The following is an 18,762-nucleotide window of genomic DNA, read 5'->3' as shown; positions in this document are numbered from 1 at the left end:
TTTTTACAAGTCATTCTCTAATTCGTATTAATTCTTTAAATCTTCGGGAACTATTAAAGCATGTCTGGTACATTCATGTAGAAGTAGATTGTGGGTAGCAATAGATTCCACCCAGAGGAATAGTGTCTCTCTCCCTGATTGTCTCCCTCCCTCTCTCACTCTTCCCCTCACTCTCTCCCTCTCTCTTCCTGTCTGTGTGTCTCTCTCCATATATCTTCCTCCCTCTCTCCCACTCCCTCTCTCTTTTCCTCTGTCTCTCACGCTCTCTCTCTCCCCTCCTGCCACTGTCTCTCCCCTCACCCTCTCTCTCTCCCTCACACTGTCCCCCCTCCTCTCTCTCCCTTTCTCCCCTTCTCTCTATCTCTCTTCCTCTCTCTCCTTCTGTCTCCCCACTCACATCCTATCTCCTTTCCTGTCTCCCTTTCACCCCACTCCCTCTGTCTGTCTCTCTTTGTTCCTTTCTCTCTCTCTCTCTCTCTCCCTCCTTCCCTTTCTTCCTTTCCTGCAAATATGACTTTCACTTTCAGCAATCAGCAAAGGACCTCCTAGCTGGTCATGGCAGCATAAGGCACGTGGAAGTTTCCACAGTTTGCTTTTCTCTCTCTCTCTCTCTCTCTCTCTCTCTCTCTCTCTCTCTCTCTCTCTCTCTCCTGCAAGTATGACTTTTAGGAAGGACCTCCTTGCTGGGTTAGTCAGCAAGAGATCCTCTGCTTGTCCCCATGGAAGCTCCAAACTCTCCCTGGGAGCCCTGCTAATAATCCGTAGAAAACTGTTGTCTGCCAAGCAGAGAAAGGGGAAACCGCAAAAACACACGTGCATCATATTACCTCAACCAGACGTGCACTTGGACATGGTAGTCAGCATAGGCAACCATAGCCAACCAGATGTGCGCTTGGACATCTAAGCAGTAGATGGTTATGCTGCCTAAGCAGTGGTCAGCATAGACAGCCACACCCCTGAGCCCCACCAGAGTGCCTGATGCTTTCCCTGGAGGCTCCCTCAGTGGGATTCCCTGCTGTCCTTGGTAAGGGAGGCGCCCCGCAGTATCAGATGAGAGACTTCAAAGGGGAGGCCACAGGAATTTGAGGCAATTGGTTCTGGAAGCAGGATCACAAATCCTCGGCTGTGGCCTAAAAGGTAGAAGGAGGAAAATCTGCAGAGCAGATCCAGCCCTGGATTACCTGGCCAGTTGCAAATGAATATTCATAAAGCCATCTCAGTCATCAAGACAGCGTTGTAATTTGTTCTGTGTCACCACCACTGGTCTTCAGAATGCCACCATACTGACTGGACCGTTTACATCTGAAGTACTCAAAACCTTAATGGATTTTTTTTTTTTTTTTTGACGTGGAGTCTCACTGTGTTGCCCAGGCAGGAGTGCAGTGACACAATCTTGGCTCATTGCAACCTCCACCTCCTGAGTTCAAAGCAATTCTCCTGCCTCAGCCTCCCAAATATCTTGGATTACAGGTGCCCACCACTGTACCCAGCTAATTTTTGTATTTTTAGAATAGATAGCGTTTCATTATGTTGGCCAGGCTGGTCTTGAACTTCCTGACCTCAAGTGATCCACCCAGCTTGATCTCCAGAATTTTTATTTTTAAAGTTATCAGCTGGGTATGGTGGCTCATGGCTGTTATCCCAGCACTTTGGGAGGCTGAGGGAGGAGGATGACTTGAGCTCAGGAGTTTGAGACCAACCTGGTTAACATAGTGAGACCCCGTTTGTATAAAAATAAAAATCAGCTGGGCCTCGTGGCACATGCCTGTGGTCCCAGTTACTTGTTAGGCTGTGGTGGGAGTATTGCTTGAGACAGGATGTTGAGGCTGCAGTGAGCTGTGAGGTGCCACTGTACTCCAGGCTGGGTGACAGAGTGAGACCCTGTCTCAAAATACATACATACATACATACAATTAAGTATATTTCTTTAAAGTAACCGCAGGACTTTCTCAACTTCCTGCACCATCTGGACAAGTTTCTGGATTACTGTGCTCCTCACTGTCTTCATTAGCAAGACAGGATGGATGAGGATTTCCTAAAATCCTCCAAACTATGAATTCTTTGAGTTTTTAGTTCATAATGTTTTGCCCATGAGACCAAATGGCCTTTGACCTCTTACTAGTGATGATAAGAGGAAAGGCTCGTATTTGTATTAACTTTATTTTAAAAACAGGAAAAGTGAATAATCTGATGAACCATTTGGTACAGAGATTTCTAAGTAATTTTTTTTAAATACCTAGATTTTCACTTTTCTCAGTTGATATAGTCACAGTTGCAGATTTAGAAAGCAGAACCAACTTTAGGAATAATCAAACGCATTTAAGCCACACTAATTGGAGGAAAGTGTTAATTATTTAAGTGAACAGGTTGGAAATTATTATCAGCTGCAACAACACCTTTGCATCGGTCATTTCTGCAAGGCAGTGCTTCTAAACAGTCTATCATCCCAGCAATTTGGGAGGCCAAGGTGGGTGGATTGCTTGAGTCCAGGAATTCAAGACCAGCCTGGGCAATATGGTAAAACCTGTAGTCCCAGCTACTGGGGAGGCTGAGGTGGAAGGATCATTTGAGTCTGGAAGCTGGAGGCTACAGCAAGCTGAGATCGCGCCACTGCACTCCAGCTTGGGTGGCAGAGTGATACCCTGTCTGAAATAAAAATAAAAATACCCAGACTTAGCCTTAGGAATTTCTTGCCTGCTTATCTAGTCTAATGAAGACAAAGTACACATGGAAAGAGATAATTTTATGAAAATATTCACCCCAGTATTATTATCATTCCAAAGAATGAAATGAAAAGCTACAAGATAAAAAGGAGAGGAAAGTTATAATGAACCGTATGTATTTACTCAAAAGAATAATAATTTAAGGATTTACCTAAGATATACGAACAGCAGGAAAAACACAGTGTAGACAGCTGTATAAATATCGGGCTCAGCTGTGCAAAACAGACCTTTGAATAGGGGAGAAAGAGCTAAGAATTATGTGAATTCCTAGCAAACTCATTACGCTAAGCTGAGTTGTGCTTTAAAGTATGAATTATGGGTGATTTTTTTCATTATCCAAGTATTTTAATCATATCAGGAGTTATACTACTTCCCTAACGTACAAATAAATGTTGTATATATGTTACTTATACATACACTGCTACATAAATTATTCCCAGTAGTTATGAGAAGGGCGGGAAAGGAACTTCTCGCAACATTTTTTTTTTCCAATTCTGAGTGTTTTAAATAATGAAAGTATCCGATTGATTACATGTTGACTTTGGGTCTTTTTTTTGGACATTTAAAAATAATCTTCAGAGCCAAGCACTCAAGCAAATACTTGCACATTTTTGACAAACGTTCCCAAGATGGCTTTGATGACATAGTGGTCAAAGCCATATTGCTTTCAACTGGCAGACCTGTGTGTCATCTTTGGGCAATCCTCCAATCTTTAAAATCACATCTTCCTGATGACAGTCATGTTTTCCTCATATTTGATTGCTTCTGTGACCTTAAAAATTGATAGGGCATGAACTTCTGGACTCACAGCTGAATGCCTTATTCTTTAGTACCCGTCTCAGGCAGGGATTCACGGAAATGGCAGGAAGCAATCGTAAATAGAATGCTGTGATTTTTACAGCCTGCCATCTCTCGCCCTGTCATGGTTAAAAATACAGATTTTATACTTCTGGACATTTGTGTAGTAGACTGAGCTGATGGAGAATTTTAAGCTACGCAGAATTTTACTCCTAAAATTGCCCATGCTTTTTCGAGTTTCTCACCAAGTAGAGCATTTTTTATATGTAGTGAAATAAAATATACACATCTCTGAGTTTCCAATGGATGTAGTTTTGGAGGAAGTGACTTAAAGAAATTACTCCTTACTTAGGTACCCAGTTGAGGATTTCTTTAGATATAGCTAACTCAATGTATTTATTTTAATGGCCGAATCTTATATTCATAAGACTTAAGGTAGAAATAGAAATGGATTCCCGAATTAACACTCTGAAATTGATTCAAGTAGATCTATCTTTTTCCCATCATGAAGACATACCTGGTTTTGCTTGTGAGACAAGAGGGCCTTTGTGACCATTCAATAGTTTAAAGCATTTTTTTCTTGGAAATGGGGAATGTAGTTTCTGTTTTACTTTTTATATATGGCATCTGGAGGCAAGGAAGCAAAACCGACACCAAATTGTGGATGGAAAATGAAGTCACATGTATTTTACCAGTGCAGGAAAAGTGACAATGTGGTTTCATTTTCTTAAACTCGTGTGTGTGTGTGTGTGTGTGTGTGTGTGTGTGTGTGTAGAATAACCTTCTGTAAAATGAATGTTCAGGGGGAGGAGGGAAGGGGGACTCGAAATGAAAATGGGTAAAAGGGCCCCTGACAGAGCTGAATGCTACTACATCCAGAAATTCACATGCCTGAGAGACAATCACAGCCTTCATTGCTCAGTAAAAGCTGCATTTCTGTCCTGCGGGTTTTCATTTGCATGTGCACAATTTTGCACCTGCAGGTCTCTTCCAGAAGGCCATCATTCAGAGCGGCACCGCCCTGTCCAGCTGGGCAGTGAACTACCAGCCGGCCAAGTACACTCGGATATTGGCAGACAAGGTCGGCTGCAACATGCTGGACACCACGGACATGGTAGAATGCCTGCGGAACAAGAACTACAAGGAGCTCATCCAGCAGACCATCACCCCAGCCACCTACCACATAGCCTTCGGGCCGGTGATTGACGGCGACGTCATCCCAGACGACCCTCAGATCCTGATGGAGCAAGGCGAGTTCCTCAACTACGACATCATGCTGGGCGTCAACCAAGGGGAAGGCTTGAAGTTCGTGGACGGCATCGTGGACAATGAGGACGGTGTGACGCCCAATGACTTTGACTTCTCCGTGTCCAACTTCGTGGACAACCTTTACGGCTATCCTGAAGGGAAAGACACTTTGCGAGAGACTATCAAGTTCATGTACACAGACTGGGCCGATAAGGAAAACCCGGAGACGCGGCGGAAGACTCTGGTGGCTCTCTTTACTGACCACCAGTGGGTGGCCCCCGCTGTGGCCACTGCCGACCTGCACGCGCAGTATGGCTCCCCCACCTACTTCTATGCCTTCTATCATCACTGCCAAAGCGAAATGAAGCCCAGCTGGGCCGACTCGGCCCACGGCGACGAGGTGCCCTACGTCTTCGGCGTCCCCATGATCGGCCCTACCGAGCTCTTCAGTTGTAACTTCTCCAAGAACGACGTTATGCTCAGCGCCGTGGTCATGACCTACTGGACGAACTTCGCCAAAACTGGGTACGTGCCTCTTCGGGTCGGGGCTGCGCTGTCCTCGTCACTCGTTTGGGTCCTCAATACAGGTGTTGGTTCTACCGGCATGTGCAGGAGCACATACACATACACACCCACACACACGCAGGCACACATGTACACACAGACACACACACAGCAATAACAGGCAGCCCCTCCCCCAGCGTCTATGGGAACTCATTGTTTTCTTTCTTCACTCCTCAAGTGTTCTAGGAGCAAAACGCTTTACTGTCAAACCAGATTCTTACTAGCGTTCTGATGGCCCATTGGAAATTCCAGAGTTCCTACCTACAATTGCAGGACTCATGGGTACATGACGATTCTGATAATACATGATCAGACAGTTTGGTGTTTGTTCTTATTGTTGTTTTAGAGACTCAGGCTCACTCTGTTGCCCACACTGGAGCACAGTGATGCAACAGTAGCTCACTGCAGCCTTGAACTCCTAGGCTCAAGCCATCCTCTTGCCTCAGCCTCCTGAGGAGCTGGGACTACAGGTGACTGCCACCATGCCTAGCTATTTATTTTTATTTTTATTTTTTGTAGAAACAGGGTCTCACTTGGTTGCCTAGGCTAGAGTGCAGTGGCGCAATCATAGCTCACTGAAGCCTTGAATGCATGGGTTCATGTGATCCTCCGATCTCAGCCTCTCGAGTAGCTGGGACTACAGGGATGCCCCAAAGTGCCCCCACATGAATTTTTGTGGAAACAAGGTTTGCTGTGTTGCCCAGGCTGCTCTCAAACTCCTGGGATCAAGGGATCCTCCCACCTCAACCTTCTGAATAGCAGGGACTAAAGGTGCACACCACCATATGCAGAAAACTTTACTTTGTTAGAGACGGGGGGGTTTTCTATGTCACCCCATCTGGCCTCAATCTCTTGTGCTCAAGCGATCTTCCCACCTCAGCCTCCCAAAGTGCTGAGACTGCAAGTGTGAGCCATCACACCAACTCTGATTACAGAGTTTTAAGTCTAATTTCAACCATATCTCTTTTGTTAAATTATAAGGCTATCACAGCACATGGACCACTTGGGGAGCTGTGTTCACCGCCTGGCCATAGGAATGAAAACAAATATCATAAGTATAGAGAAATATACATATGTATTCCTATATATATTTAATATACATATATAAATATAGATATTCCCATATGTATTTTATATAGTGCATATACATTTGTATTTGTATATATATAAAATACAGAAAAATATTTTTATATATACAAATATACTATATATACAAATATATATACTATATATACAAGTACAAATATATATACAGTGTACAAATACAAATATATATATATATGCATTTTCTTTGCTATATAAACAGCTATATATGGAGAGTGAGCAAATGAAAATATATTTGTATCATATTGCTATATGGAATGCATATATAAACACACACGCAAACATACATGTGTATCTCACAGGAAAGCTCATTTATTGGCCTAAATGTACTAGAAAACAGAAAATATACAAAAAGCACACACACAACAGAGTCTGCCAATATTCTGCTAAGAGGATTCTCTGCAAACCATGGGAGAAAAGAACCCGAAACTTGCTAAATAGCTCCCGTCATTGTGGCATCTTTTCATTTTGTCCTGTCTGATAATGTACCTGTGGAAATGGATGGGGTATCATTCTGTTCTGCCCTTGTGTGCCTCCATCATCCCCCCTGCACCTCTTTACAGCAAATGAGAGTGAGATATGCATGTCACCCAGGGAGGGTCCATCTCCCCATGCGGAATGAGGCTCTGAGACTGCAGGGGCCCTGTAATCCTGAGAAGGTCTGGGGATACCGGTGGTTTCAAGGCCTAGGTGTTTAGCAGCTGGCATACTGTATAAGGATTCCAAAGTGGTTTGGGTGGGGAGTGGCTTAAGAATGTTTTGTGCTCTTGGCAAAAGTACAGCCTATTTTTGGAGTGGAGAATGTATCATCTGGGAACCAGTTTTCAATAATCAGACTTTGTTTATTTGGTCTGAGAAAGGCTACCAGAAGGAGAAGGGAGAAGGGACCATTTGGTGGAGATGCTTGTCTATTACACAAAGGTTCTTTCCTGTATGAAGAAATGATTGAAATCAAATTAATACTTTTTTTAAGTAGACCTTGTTTCTTAGTTTGCTCGGGCAGCTGTTAAGAACAAACTGTCAAAATGGTATCAAAAACTGTATGTCTGTGCTGGGCACAGTAGCTCATGCCTGAAACTCCAGCACTTTGGGTGACTGAGGTGGGAAGATTGCCTGAGGAGGCCAAGAGTTTAAGACCAGCCTGGGCAACACAGTGAGAGTTTATCTCTACAAAACAGTGAAAAAAATTTATCTGGGCATCGTAGCATATGCTGAGAGTCTCAGCTACTCAGAAGGCTGAGGCAGGAGAAAGACTTGAGCACAGGAGGTCGAGGCTGCTGTGGGCCACGTTTGCACCACTGCACTCCAACTTGGCCGACAGAGCGAAACCTGTGTCTTTATAAAAGAAAAAACAAAAAAGCACAAAAACCTGAGTGTCTTATAACAACAGAAATTTATCGTTTCAGTTTGTAAGACCGGAAGTTGCAAATGAAGGTGTTCACAGGGCCAATTTTCCTCCAAAAGCTGTAGGGGGTCATTTCCTTGCTGCTTCTGAGCTGCTGGGGTTTGGTGCAGTCTTTGGCATTCCTGGCTTGCAGGTGCACCCTCCACTCGCTGTCTTTCTCGTCTTGGGGCCTCCCTGTGTGTCTTTGTCTCCACATGGCCGTCTTCAATAAGGGCGTCTGCCAAAGGACGTTCAAAGCTCACTCTACTCCAGTATGACCTCATCTTAACGTAAATAATTATATCTGTAGTTATCCTATTTCCAAATAAGCTCACATACTGAGGTTCTGGGATGAGGACTTCAGTGTACCTTAATTTACGGGGAGACAGTATTCAATCTCTAGTATCCTGTGAAGGCAGGGCCAGCCCCTCTTTTGTGGCAGCACTAGGATAGGCGGTGTCTGTCCTTGCAGAGAATTTCATCCTCTTGAAACCTAAAACCTCCATGAGAGTTTTTCAAAAGGGCCATGCTCATTCAATCTTTACTGCATTGGCATACAAAGGTATTACTGACTTTGTATGTAAACACTCTCTTTACTTACTTTTGTTAAAACCATATGCTTTTTCTTTTCCTCCTTATATAATTTTAAAATAAACTTTACACGATTATCTTAAGTGGAAAGCTAGAATCATTCCTCATACATTTTATAGAACCATCAAAACAATAGTGAAATCTAAATACTGCTGTTAAATTCTCATTAGCTCTTTCTTCCTGACTCGCAAAGGCTATGAGACTGAGGCTGGCTCTCTCATTATTAAAAAATGGAAAAAAGACAGAAAAAGATAAAGGAAGTTAATTAGTTCTGTGAGGTGATGGTTATCATGGCTGGCAGCAACTGGATGCTTTTACCAAGACATCATGAAGGTCTGAGAGAGCCGTGAGAATACTACAGTGATCGCTCTGTTATTGAGTGCTTTCTAACACCAAAAATCTGTTTCTTAAAATCACTTAGCTTGGAGCCTGTTATTTCCACCCTGGGTTTAGGGAATACATCCATGTTGCCATTCATGGTCTGTGTTGAGGGTGCTTCTAGCTTTCACAAGGGCCCTGACATCATTGGAGCAGATGAAGACGGAATAACCACTACAACTTGGAGAGACGCTCTGATGCTACTGAAATAAAAAACTGCAGGTAGAGACAGTTCATTGAGGTATCCAGAGCTCGAATGTTGGTCCATCTGAAGCCTCTATTTTTGTTTCTTCCACCCGTGAGAAACGTCCCTAAAATAGCACTGAGTATATTAATGCAGTGAGCTCTTTTAATTCATTGGAAAGGTATCAGAATGACTCAAATGATTTTTCAAGGAAATTACTCAGAACTTAACATCCCATGTGAAATGCAAGGTGTGGATTCAAATACAAATAGTTGAAGTGATTACACCTCCGTGGCAGCCCCATGAAAGAAGGAAGTGGGGAATTTCACTGTCAGGCACAGTCTCGTGAGCCAGGTGTTCGTCAGTGGATGAAAAGGGCTTCGGTTGTAGTTGCTAGTTATTTGTTTCTTGCAAATTGAGTGGTGGCCCGATCAGTCCAGGGCAGCGGAGGACTCCGTGTCACCAAGTGCAGAGCACAAACCAACCTGATGCCCGTAAGGAGAAAGCATGGAATGTGCCTTATCTGTTGTCACAGTGTGAGCTGCCAAGTTTAACGCCGTTCTGCAGAGCACACACTCAGACAGTGACTCACAGAACAGGAGGGCTTATTTCGGCATACCATCACTGTTCCCTTCCAGCACTGGAGGTGACAGGAGGAAACAAGAATAGCTCCCAGCATGTCTGTCACTACACAGTGCCGTGGAGAGAGGATCGCATTGTGCCAGGACGTGCTTTACCACTCTCAGTGAGTGTCATGTCAAGCGTTCTAAACCTGCAGACACAGCACACTCTTCTGATGGCACACATGTTTGTCGAGATGAAGTGGATGGTATCTGGATGCCTCTATACCAGGCATCCCTAAACTTTTTACACAGGGGGCCAGTTCACTGTCCCTCAGACCATTGGAGGGCCGCCACATACTGTGCTCCTCTCATTGACCACCAATGAAAGAGGTGCCCCTTCCTGAAGTGCGGCAGGGGGCCAGATAAATGGCCTCAGGGGGCCACATGCGGCCCGCGGGCCACAGTTTGGGGACGCCTGCTCTATGCAGACATCTCAAAGCAGATGATTTTGACCTTTAGTCTAGGTTTGAAGGCACATATACCTCGTCTACATAAACCTTTGGATTTGGAATGAGAACAGAAAAATGATGTTGGGAGTGGCATGTTGTTAAAAAGAAAGGGAGAAGGGTTGGAATGAAGGAAAGAATTGTGACAGGAAGGGAGAGAGGTGACAGGCAGGGAGGGAGGGAATCAAGAAAGGAATGGAGGAAGGAAGGAAGGAAAGAAATCAGGAAGGGATAAGGAAAGGAAGGAAGGAAGGGAAGGAAGGAGAGAGGGAGGGAGGTAAGGGAGGAAGGAAGAAAAGGGAGGAAGGGAGGAAGGAAGAAAGGGTAGAAAGGAAAGAAAGTGAGAGAAAAGAGGGAAGAGAGGAAGGGAGGAGGGAGAAAGAAGAAAGGAAAGAGTAGTGAAGGAGGGAAGGAAAAAATGGAGGGAGAGGAAGAAGAAAGGGAGGGAGAGAGGAAGAAAGAGGGAGGAAAAAGAAAAAGGGATGGAGGAGGAGAGGAAGAAGGGAAGGAGGGAGGAAAAGAGAAACAGGGAAAGGGAGGGAAAGGAGGAGAGGAGGAAAGAAAGAAGGAAGGAGGGATGGACAATGAGATCATTGCTTACAAACCATGTCACCTGTATGTTTTCATGGTAGCATTAGGTGAGAGGGCTCCCCCATCTTAGAAAGGCAGAGTCAATGAGTACAGATAGAAATGAGGAGGAAGTCCCTGCGGAGGCTCTACACCATGAAAACCTCCATCAAGACAGGATGTTAAAATCAGTGAATGTCAGGGCCTCACGTAATCCTTGCTATTTCTTTTGTATTATTATTTTGAATAGGGAAGTAGGTGCCCAGGCCTGTGCCTGAGGGGGACTCTCCTCTGCCTCAAGTTTAGTCCAGGTCAGGATACTAAAATCGTGCTGGAAGAAAACCATGCAAGCCCAAACATGGAGAGGCATTGGAGAAATAAGGTAGATTGAGACGGTTTTTGGAAATGAGGAGCAGCATCAAGGAAAAGTGAACACTAACTCTAAGGATTGAAAAGTGTTCTAGAGAATTAAAGTCCTTTTCCTTTAAAATTATTTTGGGGTTTGTCCAAACCGATCAATAAAATTCAAGTGCTCATTGATCCAGGATTCTTTCATTTTGAGGTCTGTCTACAAAGAGATGGACACAAAGGAGTGGGGGGATCTTAGTTTCTTTATAAGGTGTGACAAAGGGCAGTGCTTTGAAATTGCCAAGCAATGCATTATAATATAAAATAGAAGACCTTAGGTGGTATTGGTAGTCAGAAATGAGAAGATAGTTTTGTAATGGCAAATCAAATCAACACATATCTTGATCGTTTTATGTTGTTCCATCAAGTTTGGGGTTTGTAGAGCAGATTGATTTCTATCGTGTTTGCGTCAGACGCCATCACTGCTTTTGAATGTGCTGAATCCTATAATTAGCTTATATTCAGCCATTGTTAAATCTTTGGGAATAAAAGAAGTCCCAATGAGGTATGTAGTGGGGATGGGTTACAGAAAGTTGCAGCATAATTCTGGCTGTAAAGGCAACCTTTATTAGCCAAAAAAAAAAAGATTTTAAGCTGAATGAATGAACATCCTCACCTGGTGCCTAAGAGGAATCACTGAATGCATAATGAACTAGACTAGTAACAGATCGTTAACTGCTAACAATGTTTTGGGTATAAGGAAAACCTGTACTACTTAAAGGAACAGCAGAGAGGATTCACAGATATTTTTACAGAGATCGTTGTGCTGTATCCATCTCTAGCTAAAGAAATGAACAAGACCTTAGGCACTTGAGTCTCTGCTGCCAAAATTAGATTTCAAATAAAATAGGATGGGTGGAAATGGATGTGTTAAGTGCTGGAGGATAAGGGGGAAGACATGCATTGAGTATTTTGCTAGAGAGAACAACTTGTGCTTCTATCCTCAGTCACTGCAATCTTTAATTTTACTCACAGGAGTTTAAACAGTTCTTATGCTGAATAAAGTCTAAAAGACAAAACATTGATATCCCATGTCCAGATCTCACTGTCTGGAGGGTTTGGTAAGGGAGAATGGCCTGGGCTGTCATAATCTACACAAGTTTAACTGGGTTTAAGAATTCTGGGTTTACATCTCCCAGATCTTTAATAGACAGGCTGTTGTCAAGCGGCAGCTCACTTATCTGGATTTCCCAAATCCTCTGCTTTAGTCTTCAAGAACAAAATAAATGTGTTTTCTTTACCTCTCAAATATACCACGAATTCCTTCAAAAATAGCCTAGTAGCCAACATGAACGGAATACTCCTCTTCCGAGATGCTCACTGCCTAATTGACGAGATTGCCACACATCTAATAGAACCAATTCAGTAAAATTGGATCCACGGAGAAAAAGGAAGAATCTTCACTTCCATTCATTTCTTTAGAATATTAAAAATCAGTAACATATTAGGAAATTTTTTCCTAAAATATTTATTCATTTATTTTTATTTCAACACACATTAAATAAGTGAAAATTTAAACATTATTTCAGAAGGCTTAAAGAAACAAAAGAAACATGAGATGCTACATTGAATCCAACATTTTTTCAAAACCATATAAGAATACATGTATAATAGATAAAAACCAGAAGGCTTTTCAAATGTATTATTTATGAGTAAATAAGAAATCTCATGGCATTAGAACCTATGATATTATATATATTTGTTCTCACCATCTTAGTAAGGTGAATGTACACAGCAGTTAGTGTACATTCAACTAAAAGGTAGAGGTCAACTTTATTTTTCCTATCTATTACAATATACATTTTAGAGCTATATCTATAGATAGATATATACATACACATATATACACACATAATGTAAACACATATATTGCATATAGTATACAGTATAAACTGATACGTAGTGTACGTGTATATACTATGTAATATACAATATACTTATATAGTATGTATGTAATATAGAATTACAGTATATACTCTGATGTACAGTATATCACTCCCTAGTTCTCCCTTCCTTGCAATATTGTAGGGGTTCTAATTTTTATATTGGAAGAAAGGTGATAATATTTTCTGAATTCTTACCATATGCCAGACATTTTTTTCATTTTCTCTGAACCTTCATTACTTACCTCCAAGCCTGATATTCTCATTCACTATGTAGAGGAGTAAGTTAACACCAATAATGGCTGGACAACTTGCTCTAGATTTCACAGCTGTTAACTATCCAGAGCTTCAGAAAGATGAATACAGGGAAATGATTTCTTTTACCACCACCACAGACTCAAATTGAGGAGAGAAAATCTTCCTTTCGCACATGTGGCACCTCTGGGTCAGGTATATTGTTTGAATCCTACACAATGTCTGGTAATGGCTAGATACATGCTCTTCCTTGCTCCTGCAGCCTTCCACCCTGCAGGCCAATATGCAGTGGTTGGAGGCAGCTTCACAAAAGGCCCACCAAGGAGGAGTACCTGGAAGATAGACCTTAGCTTAAACCTGGAGCCATTGATCAGGGTGTTGCAACTCCCTGTTTGCCTGAGTCTGTACATCACATCTGAATGCTCAGTCGTAACCACTAGGTAACACTTTACCATGCATAATCTCAAATCTTTTTTATAACAAATAAACCAAAAAAAAAAAAAAAGGAAGAAATGAGAATTTGGTCATTTGTTGTTTGAAGGGGAAGTGTTACCTTAAAAGAGTTGGTTCCAAAGATGTTTATTAAATGCTTTATGTTTTATGAATTGTCTCCAAATGTTCATGATTCTCCTTCTACCTGTGCCCACTTGTGCAAATAATAATAAGCTAATTCTTTGGCTCATAGTTTCCAAGCACAAGTTAGTATCTGTAATAACCCTCAGCTTGTTTCTGGGTGTGTTATTTACCTTAAACATGTTAACCTCACCGTAACTATATGCACCATTTTACCAAACTTCTTACACTAACGTAGTGTGCTTTCATCTTTTCTGGACCCAGTCTTCAAAAGGTGTCCACACGCATACGTATTTTACTTTCAAATAGAGAGCTAATAAATGGTGCATATGTCTATTTACAAACATTTTGTAATTATAAAGCCTATTTTTGTTTTGACTGTTAATATCAATTTTCATTCCTAAAACTGCAACATCTATTCATTTACTTCAAAAGCAATTCTTCTTTTTTTTAATTTTTTTATTGCATTTTACATTTTGGGGTACATGTGAAGAACATGTAAGATTGTTCCATAAGTACACACATGGCAGTAATTCTTGAGCAAGAAAGAGAATGCCCATTTCTTGAACAAAAGTTTCTTAATCAGAATTTCTCCACCTCAATGACATTAACATTTGGGTCCAGATAACTTCTTTGCTATGGGGGTCTCTCCTGTGTACCAGAGGGTGTTGAGGAGCATCCCTGACCTCCAGCTTTCATAGGAACTTTCCTCTGTCTACGAAAACCAAAATGTCTCCAGACATTGCCAAATATCCCTTTGGAGCAAATCACTCCTGGATGAGTTTTACAGTTCAAAATGAGTGAAACTTGAAAGACTGAAATTTTTCCTAGAGATACTTCATTTTCCTTTTTTCCTTTATTTTTGAAGATCATTTGATGCCTTGAAAAATAGTAAGCATGTCATTATAAAAGTGCCATAATACTGCTTTCAGGATTTATATTTAAAAGAGAAAGAAGAGCAATTTTAAAAGGAAAAGACAATATGGTAGACGTGTCAGATGAAAGCAGAATGTACTTGATGCTGCTTGTGTTTTGTGCTCATTGATAAATATACATGAAGAGCAGATTGTAACTTCCTGATTTATTGGTTTAAGATACGTTAAAGTCAAATATGGAAGAGTATGACCTTTCTTGTTTTCTTCGTTCTATCCCCAGTGATCCAAATCAACCGGTTCCACAGGATACCAAGTTCATTCACACGAAACCCAACCGCTTTGAGGAAGTGGCCTGGTCCAAGTATAATCCCAAAGACCAGCTCTATCTGCATATTGGGTTAAAACCCAGAGTGAGAGATCACTACCGGGCAACGAAAGTGGCTTTCTGGTTGGAACTCGTTCCTCATTTGCACAACTTGAATGAGATATTCCAGTATGTTTCAACAACCACAAAGGTTCCTCCACCAGACATGACCTCATTTCCCTATGGTACCCGGCGATCTCCCGCCAAGATATGGCCGACCACCAAACGCCCAGCGATCACTCCTGCCAACAATCCCAAACACTCGAAGGACCCTCACAAAACGGGGCCCGAGGACACGACTGTCCTCATTGAAACCAAACGGGATTATTCCACCGAATTAAGCGTCACCATTGCCGTCGGGGCGTCGCTCCTCTTCCTCAACATTTTGGCCTTCGCAGCGCTGTACTACAAAAAGGACAAGAGGCGCCATGAGACTCACAGGCGCCCCAGTCCCCAGAGAAACACCACAAATGATATTGCTCACATCCAGAATGAAGAGATGATGTCTCTGCAGATGAAGCAGCTGGAGCACGATCACGAGTGTGAGTCTCTGCAGGCGCACGACACGCTGAGGCTCACCTGCCCGCCAGACTACACCCTCACGCTGCGCCGGTCGCCAGATGACATCCCGCTGATGACGCCAAACACCATCACCATGATTCCAAACACACTGACCGGGATGCAGCCTTTGCACACCTTCAACACCTTCAGCGGAGGGCAGAACAGTACCAATTTACCCCACGGACATTCCACCACTAGAGTATAGCTTTGCGGCATTCCCCTCCTGTCCCTCTGCCCCTCCAGCCCAGCAACACACAACAGATAAAGAAACAGAAAGTAAGTCTCCGAATCACAAACAGTCTTCTCCCGCCGACTTTAGACAAAAATGCAGAAAAGCAGTCATCCCGTCGTCCCAGTACACCCTTCTCATTGGCGTTTTCCGGTATTACGAGATCAACTTCTGACCCTATGAAATGTGAAAAGTGTACATTTCTGTTACAATACTGCTTTAAGATCTTGGCCACTCCACCCGATGTTTCGATTTCCTGTGACGAGGACATCACCATTGCAAGGACCTGGGCGTTTCCAACATCACGGAAGCAGCGGACACTTCCGGAACTCAGCCAGGGACTCTTAATATTTTTTAATTACAATGGAAATTTAAACATTTCTTTCTGGGCCACACAATGGATGGCTCTCCTTAAGGGAAGAAAGAGTCTATGGGCTTCTGCCCAGCACGTGGAGCTGTAATCCAGAGAGAAGAAAAGGTAGAAATTTATTGTCAAAATAAAAGAATTGACTATGCAGTGAAATCTGTATGGTTCTGTGCAAAGAGGTGTTTTGCCAGCCTGAACTATATTTAAGAAACTTTGTAAAAAATAAAAATGTATATAGCTGTGAGTTTAAACAAAAAAACACACTCAGACAAACAAGAAAAAAAGCTTTTATTGGTGTTTTCAGTTTGAAAGAGCTTTTAGCAAGGTTGTGCTTTTCATTGTGCTCTGTATGTATATAAATATATATATATATATACACACACACACATTAGTCATATCACCTCTGTTTCCTCCCCAACGAAAGAGGCTTTTCTTCTTAATTACTTGTGGTAAACAAAGACATGGGATTTTCTTATATGAGATTTTCATTTGTAGGAGGATGTGATGTCATACAGAAGACCCAGAAGGTCTGTGCACCCTATTTCCCCCGTCAGGTTGCACAGGTGCATGCAAGGGCATGCTTAAGAGACCACTGTTTTGGAAAACTTTGATTTGTATATGTTAGCCTTCAGGAAATTGCAGCACAGAGATGGGTCCCCAAAGTGGAGTGTATTTACAGCTTCTTGAAATAGAGACATGCACACACAAAGAAATGAGTAGGGGGGAAAAAATACAAATCCCGTTCTGTAGCTCTGGCCCTTTGAATATGTTTAGGAAGAGTTGCTTCCCATTTCAGGGCCCTGCCAAAAAAAGAAGAAAGCTTGCCTTTGGTGGGGCTATGCCTCTTGGAGTAAATACGGCTCTGTGTTCCCTAGCAGCTGCAGGAGGGTTTGGCCGATGAAGTACCTGCTCAGCTTAGCTAATCAGATTGAAGGAAGACATGTGTCTTTCCTTTTTGTTGAAGCACTCGGTCTCTTATTTATCAGTAAGCAAGTTTAAAAAAATCTTTCATATAATTTATGGAACAAAACATATGCTTGTCTGAAAATATCACTTTTTGTGGATGTGTGTATCTGGTCACCAAACTATGACTATATGGAAGAATGGGGGGAAAGGATAGAACATTAAAACTGCTTTCCATGGGTTTTCTGGGAAATTAGGATAACTTCACTGACAAGACATTGAATGGAAATTTTTCACCCATTTTAAATTGGTGACCTGGAGATCAGTGATTTGTCTTTCTGACAGCTTGTCATTTTCTCATTTCTCTTCTCATTTTCAGGAAAGTTTTGAGTATTATAAGGTAGAAGAAAACATGGTAGCAATGGTTACTTTATATTTTGTCTTTCAAAAATTACTGCATTACTAAGAAAGAGTAGCCAAAGATATTTGAAGATCATGTCCCTGGGCTCCATTGTGAGTTATTCTAGAAATTCACTCTTAAATGTCTCTGCTAAAGTGGACATTCCCCATAAAATCATCCAGCTGCCTGGCTCTTTTGTAATAACAACCTTTGATTACTGAATCCCTACACTCGAACTATAGGGATATATCACTGTTTGAGAGTGACCTCTAGAAAAAAGAAAAATGTTTTTTAGAAATGCATAAAAATCACCCCCAAATCCTGTTGCTTGTCTTGGGTTAAATTTGAGAGTGGTTCTCTGTGTTTAAATATATGAAATATTATGATCTCGGCTTAGCACATATGAAGCAACATTTCTTTCCTACAGAGAGGTGACATGGTAAGATTTCATTCCCAATTCATTGTTTCATAGAGCTATGATCAGGTCATTTCGGCAAGCAATGTGTGACCCCACCTGAGCAACCACAGATAGGCTCTCCGTGACACTACAAAGGAAGTGATGTGTGGCATCCATGTTGGTTTCGTCTGTCTGTAATGTGAATTCCAGTATTTGTTTAGTATTTCCAGTTGTCTCCTGCTAGCAATATGTACAGTAACGCGTCAGGCTTGTGACATTTGAATAAGGAATAAAAACGTTCCTGTTAAGTGAATAACTTTAGCTTTTACAGGGGATTATGATCAAAAGTGATTTAGTACATCTTAAATGATATCTTATTTCTACATGGAAAGAAGTTATAGAATCTTCATAGAGTTCTATGAGAAAAAATATACTTGCTATCTATAAAAAAGAAAAAAGAAAAAAAATGAGAAAAAAAGTAAGAAAAAAAAAATCCTTTCCTAGGCTTTTATTCTTGATCTTCAAAGGCACGCAGGGTTTAATGGTTCCTTGGGTTATTATTTTGGAATTTTGTTTTTTATTTTGCCTTAAGTAATATTAGAAGATATATATGGCCGGACACATATGTATAAACTTTTCAGCAGCATTTTTAATAATAAAATATCACAGTATTTTCTAATGCTTTGTGCAAATAATTATGCGTTCATTCTTTCTTGGTAGGTGGTGTATTTTATTTGCTTTTGTTCTTTGAATGCCTTTTTCTTTTTAAAAGCTAAGTGATGCGTCTGACATAATCTACAAACGGATAAATCAGGTGGTAATGGGTTGGGTTCTTTAGCTTTGGCAGATGCACAGTTGAGGAGGCTCTTCTGGCCTGATTTTGGAAAACTAAGCCCTGCTTAGTGAAGCTCCTGAGAGGACACTGTCTGAAAGTTAT

The 18,762-nt window shown here is 41.8% G+C and overlaps 1 protein-coding gene across 4 annotated transcripts in view; it reads left to right on the top strand.

Annotated features, from left to right (window-relative positions):
- The window catches only part of NLGN4X (neuroligin 4 X-linked), a 342,980-nt gene extending 324,476 nt beyond the window's left edge, over positions 1–18,504 (top strand). For all 4 annotated transcript variants that reach the window (XM_074391996.1, XM_074391999.1, XM_074391997.1 and 1 more), the window contains 2 exons: positions 4,505–5,294; positions 14,885–18,504. In XM_074391996.1, coding sequence (XP_074248097.1) covers positions 4,505–5,294; positions 14,885–15,734 — 1,640 coding nt within the window. In that variant the 3' untranslated portion in view covers positions 15,735–18,504. The remainder of the gene's footprint in view (positions 1–4,504; positions 5,295–14,884) is intronic.
- The last annotated feature ends 258 nt before the right edge of the window (positions 18,505–18,762 follow it).

This window comes from Saimiri boliviensis, chromosome X (genome assembly GCF_048565385.1).
Source record: "Saimiri boliviensis isolate mSaiBol1 chromosome X, mSaiBol1.pri, whole genome shotgun sequence".
NCBI lineage: Eukaryota > Metazoa > Chordata > Mammalia > Primates > Cebidae > Saimiri > Saimiri boliviensis.
The sequence above is the reverse complement of the archived record's forward strand: the minus strand, read 5'-3'. Positions and strand labels throughout refer to the sequence as shown.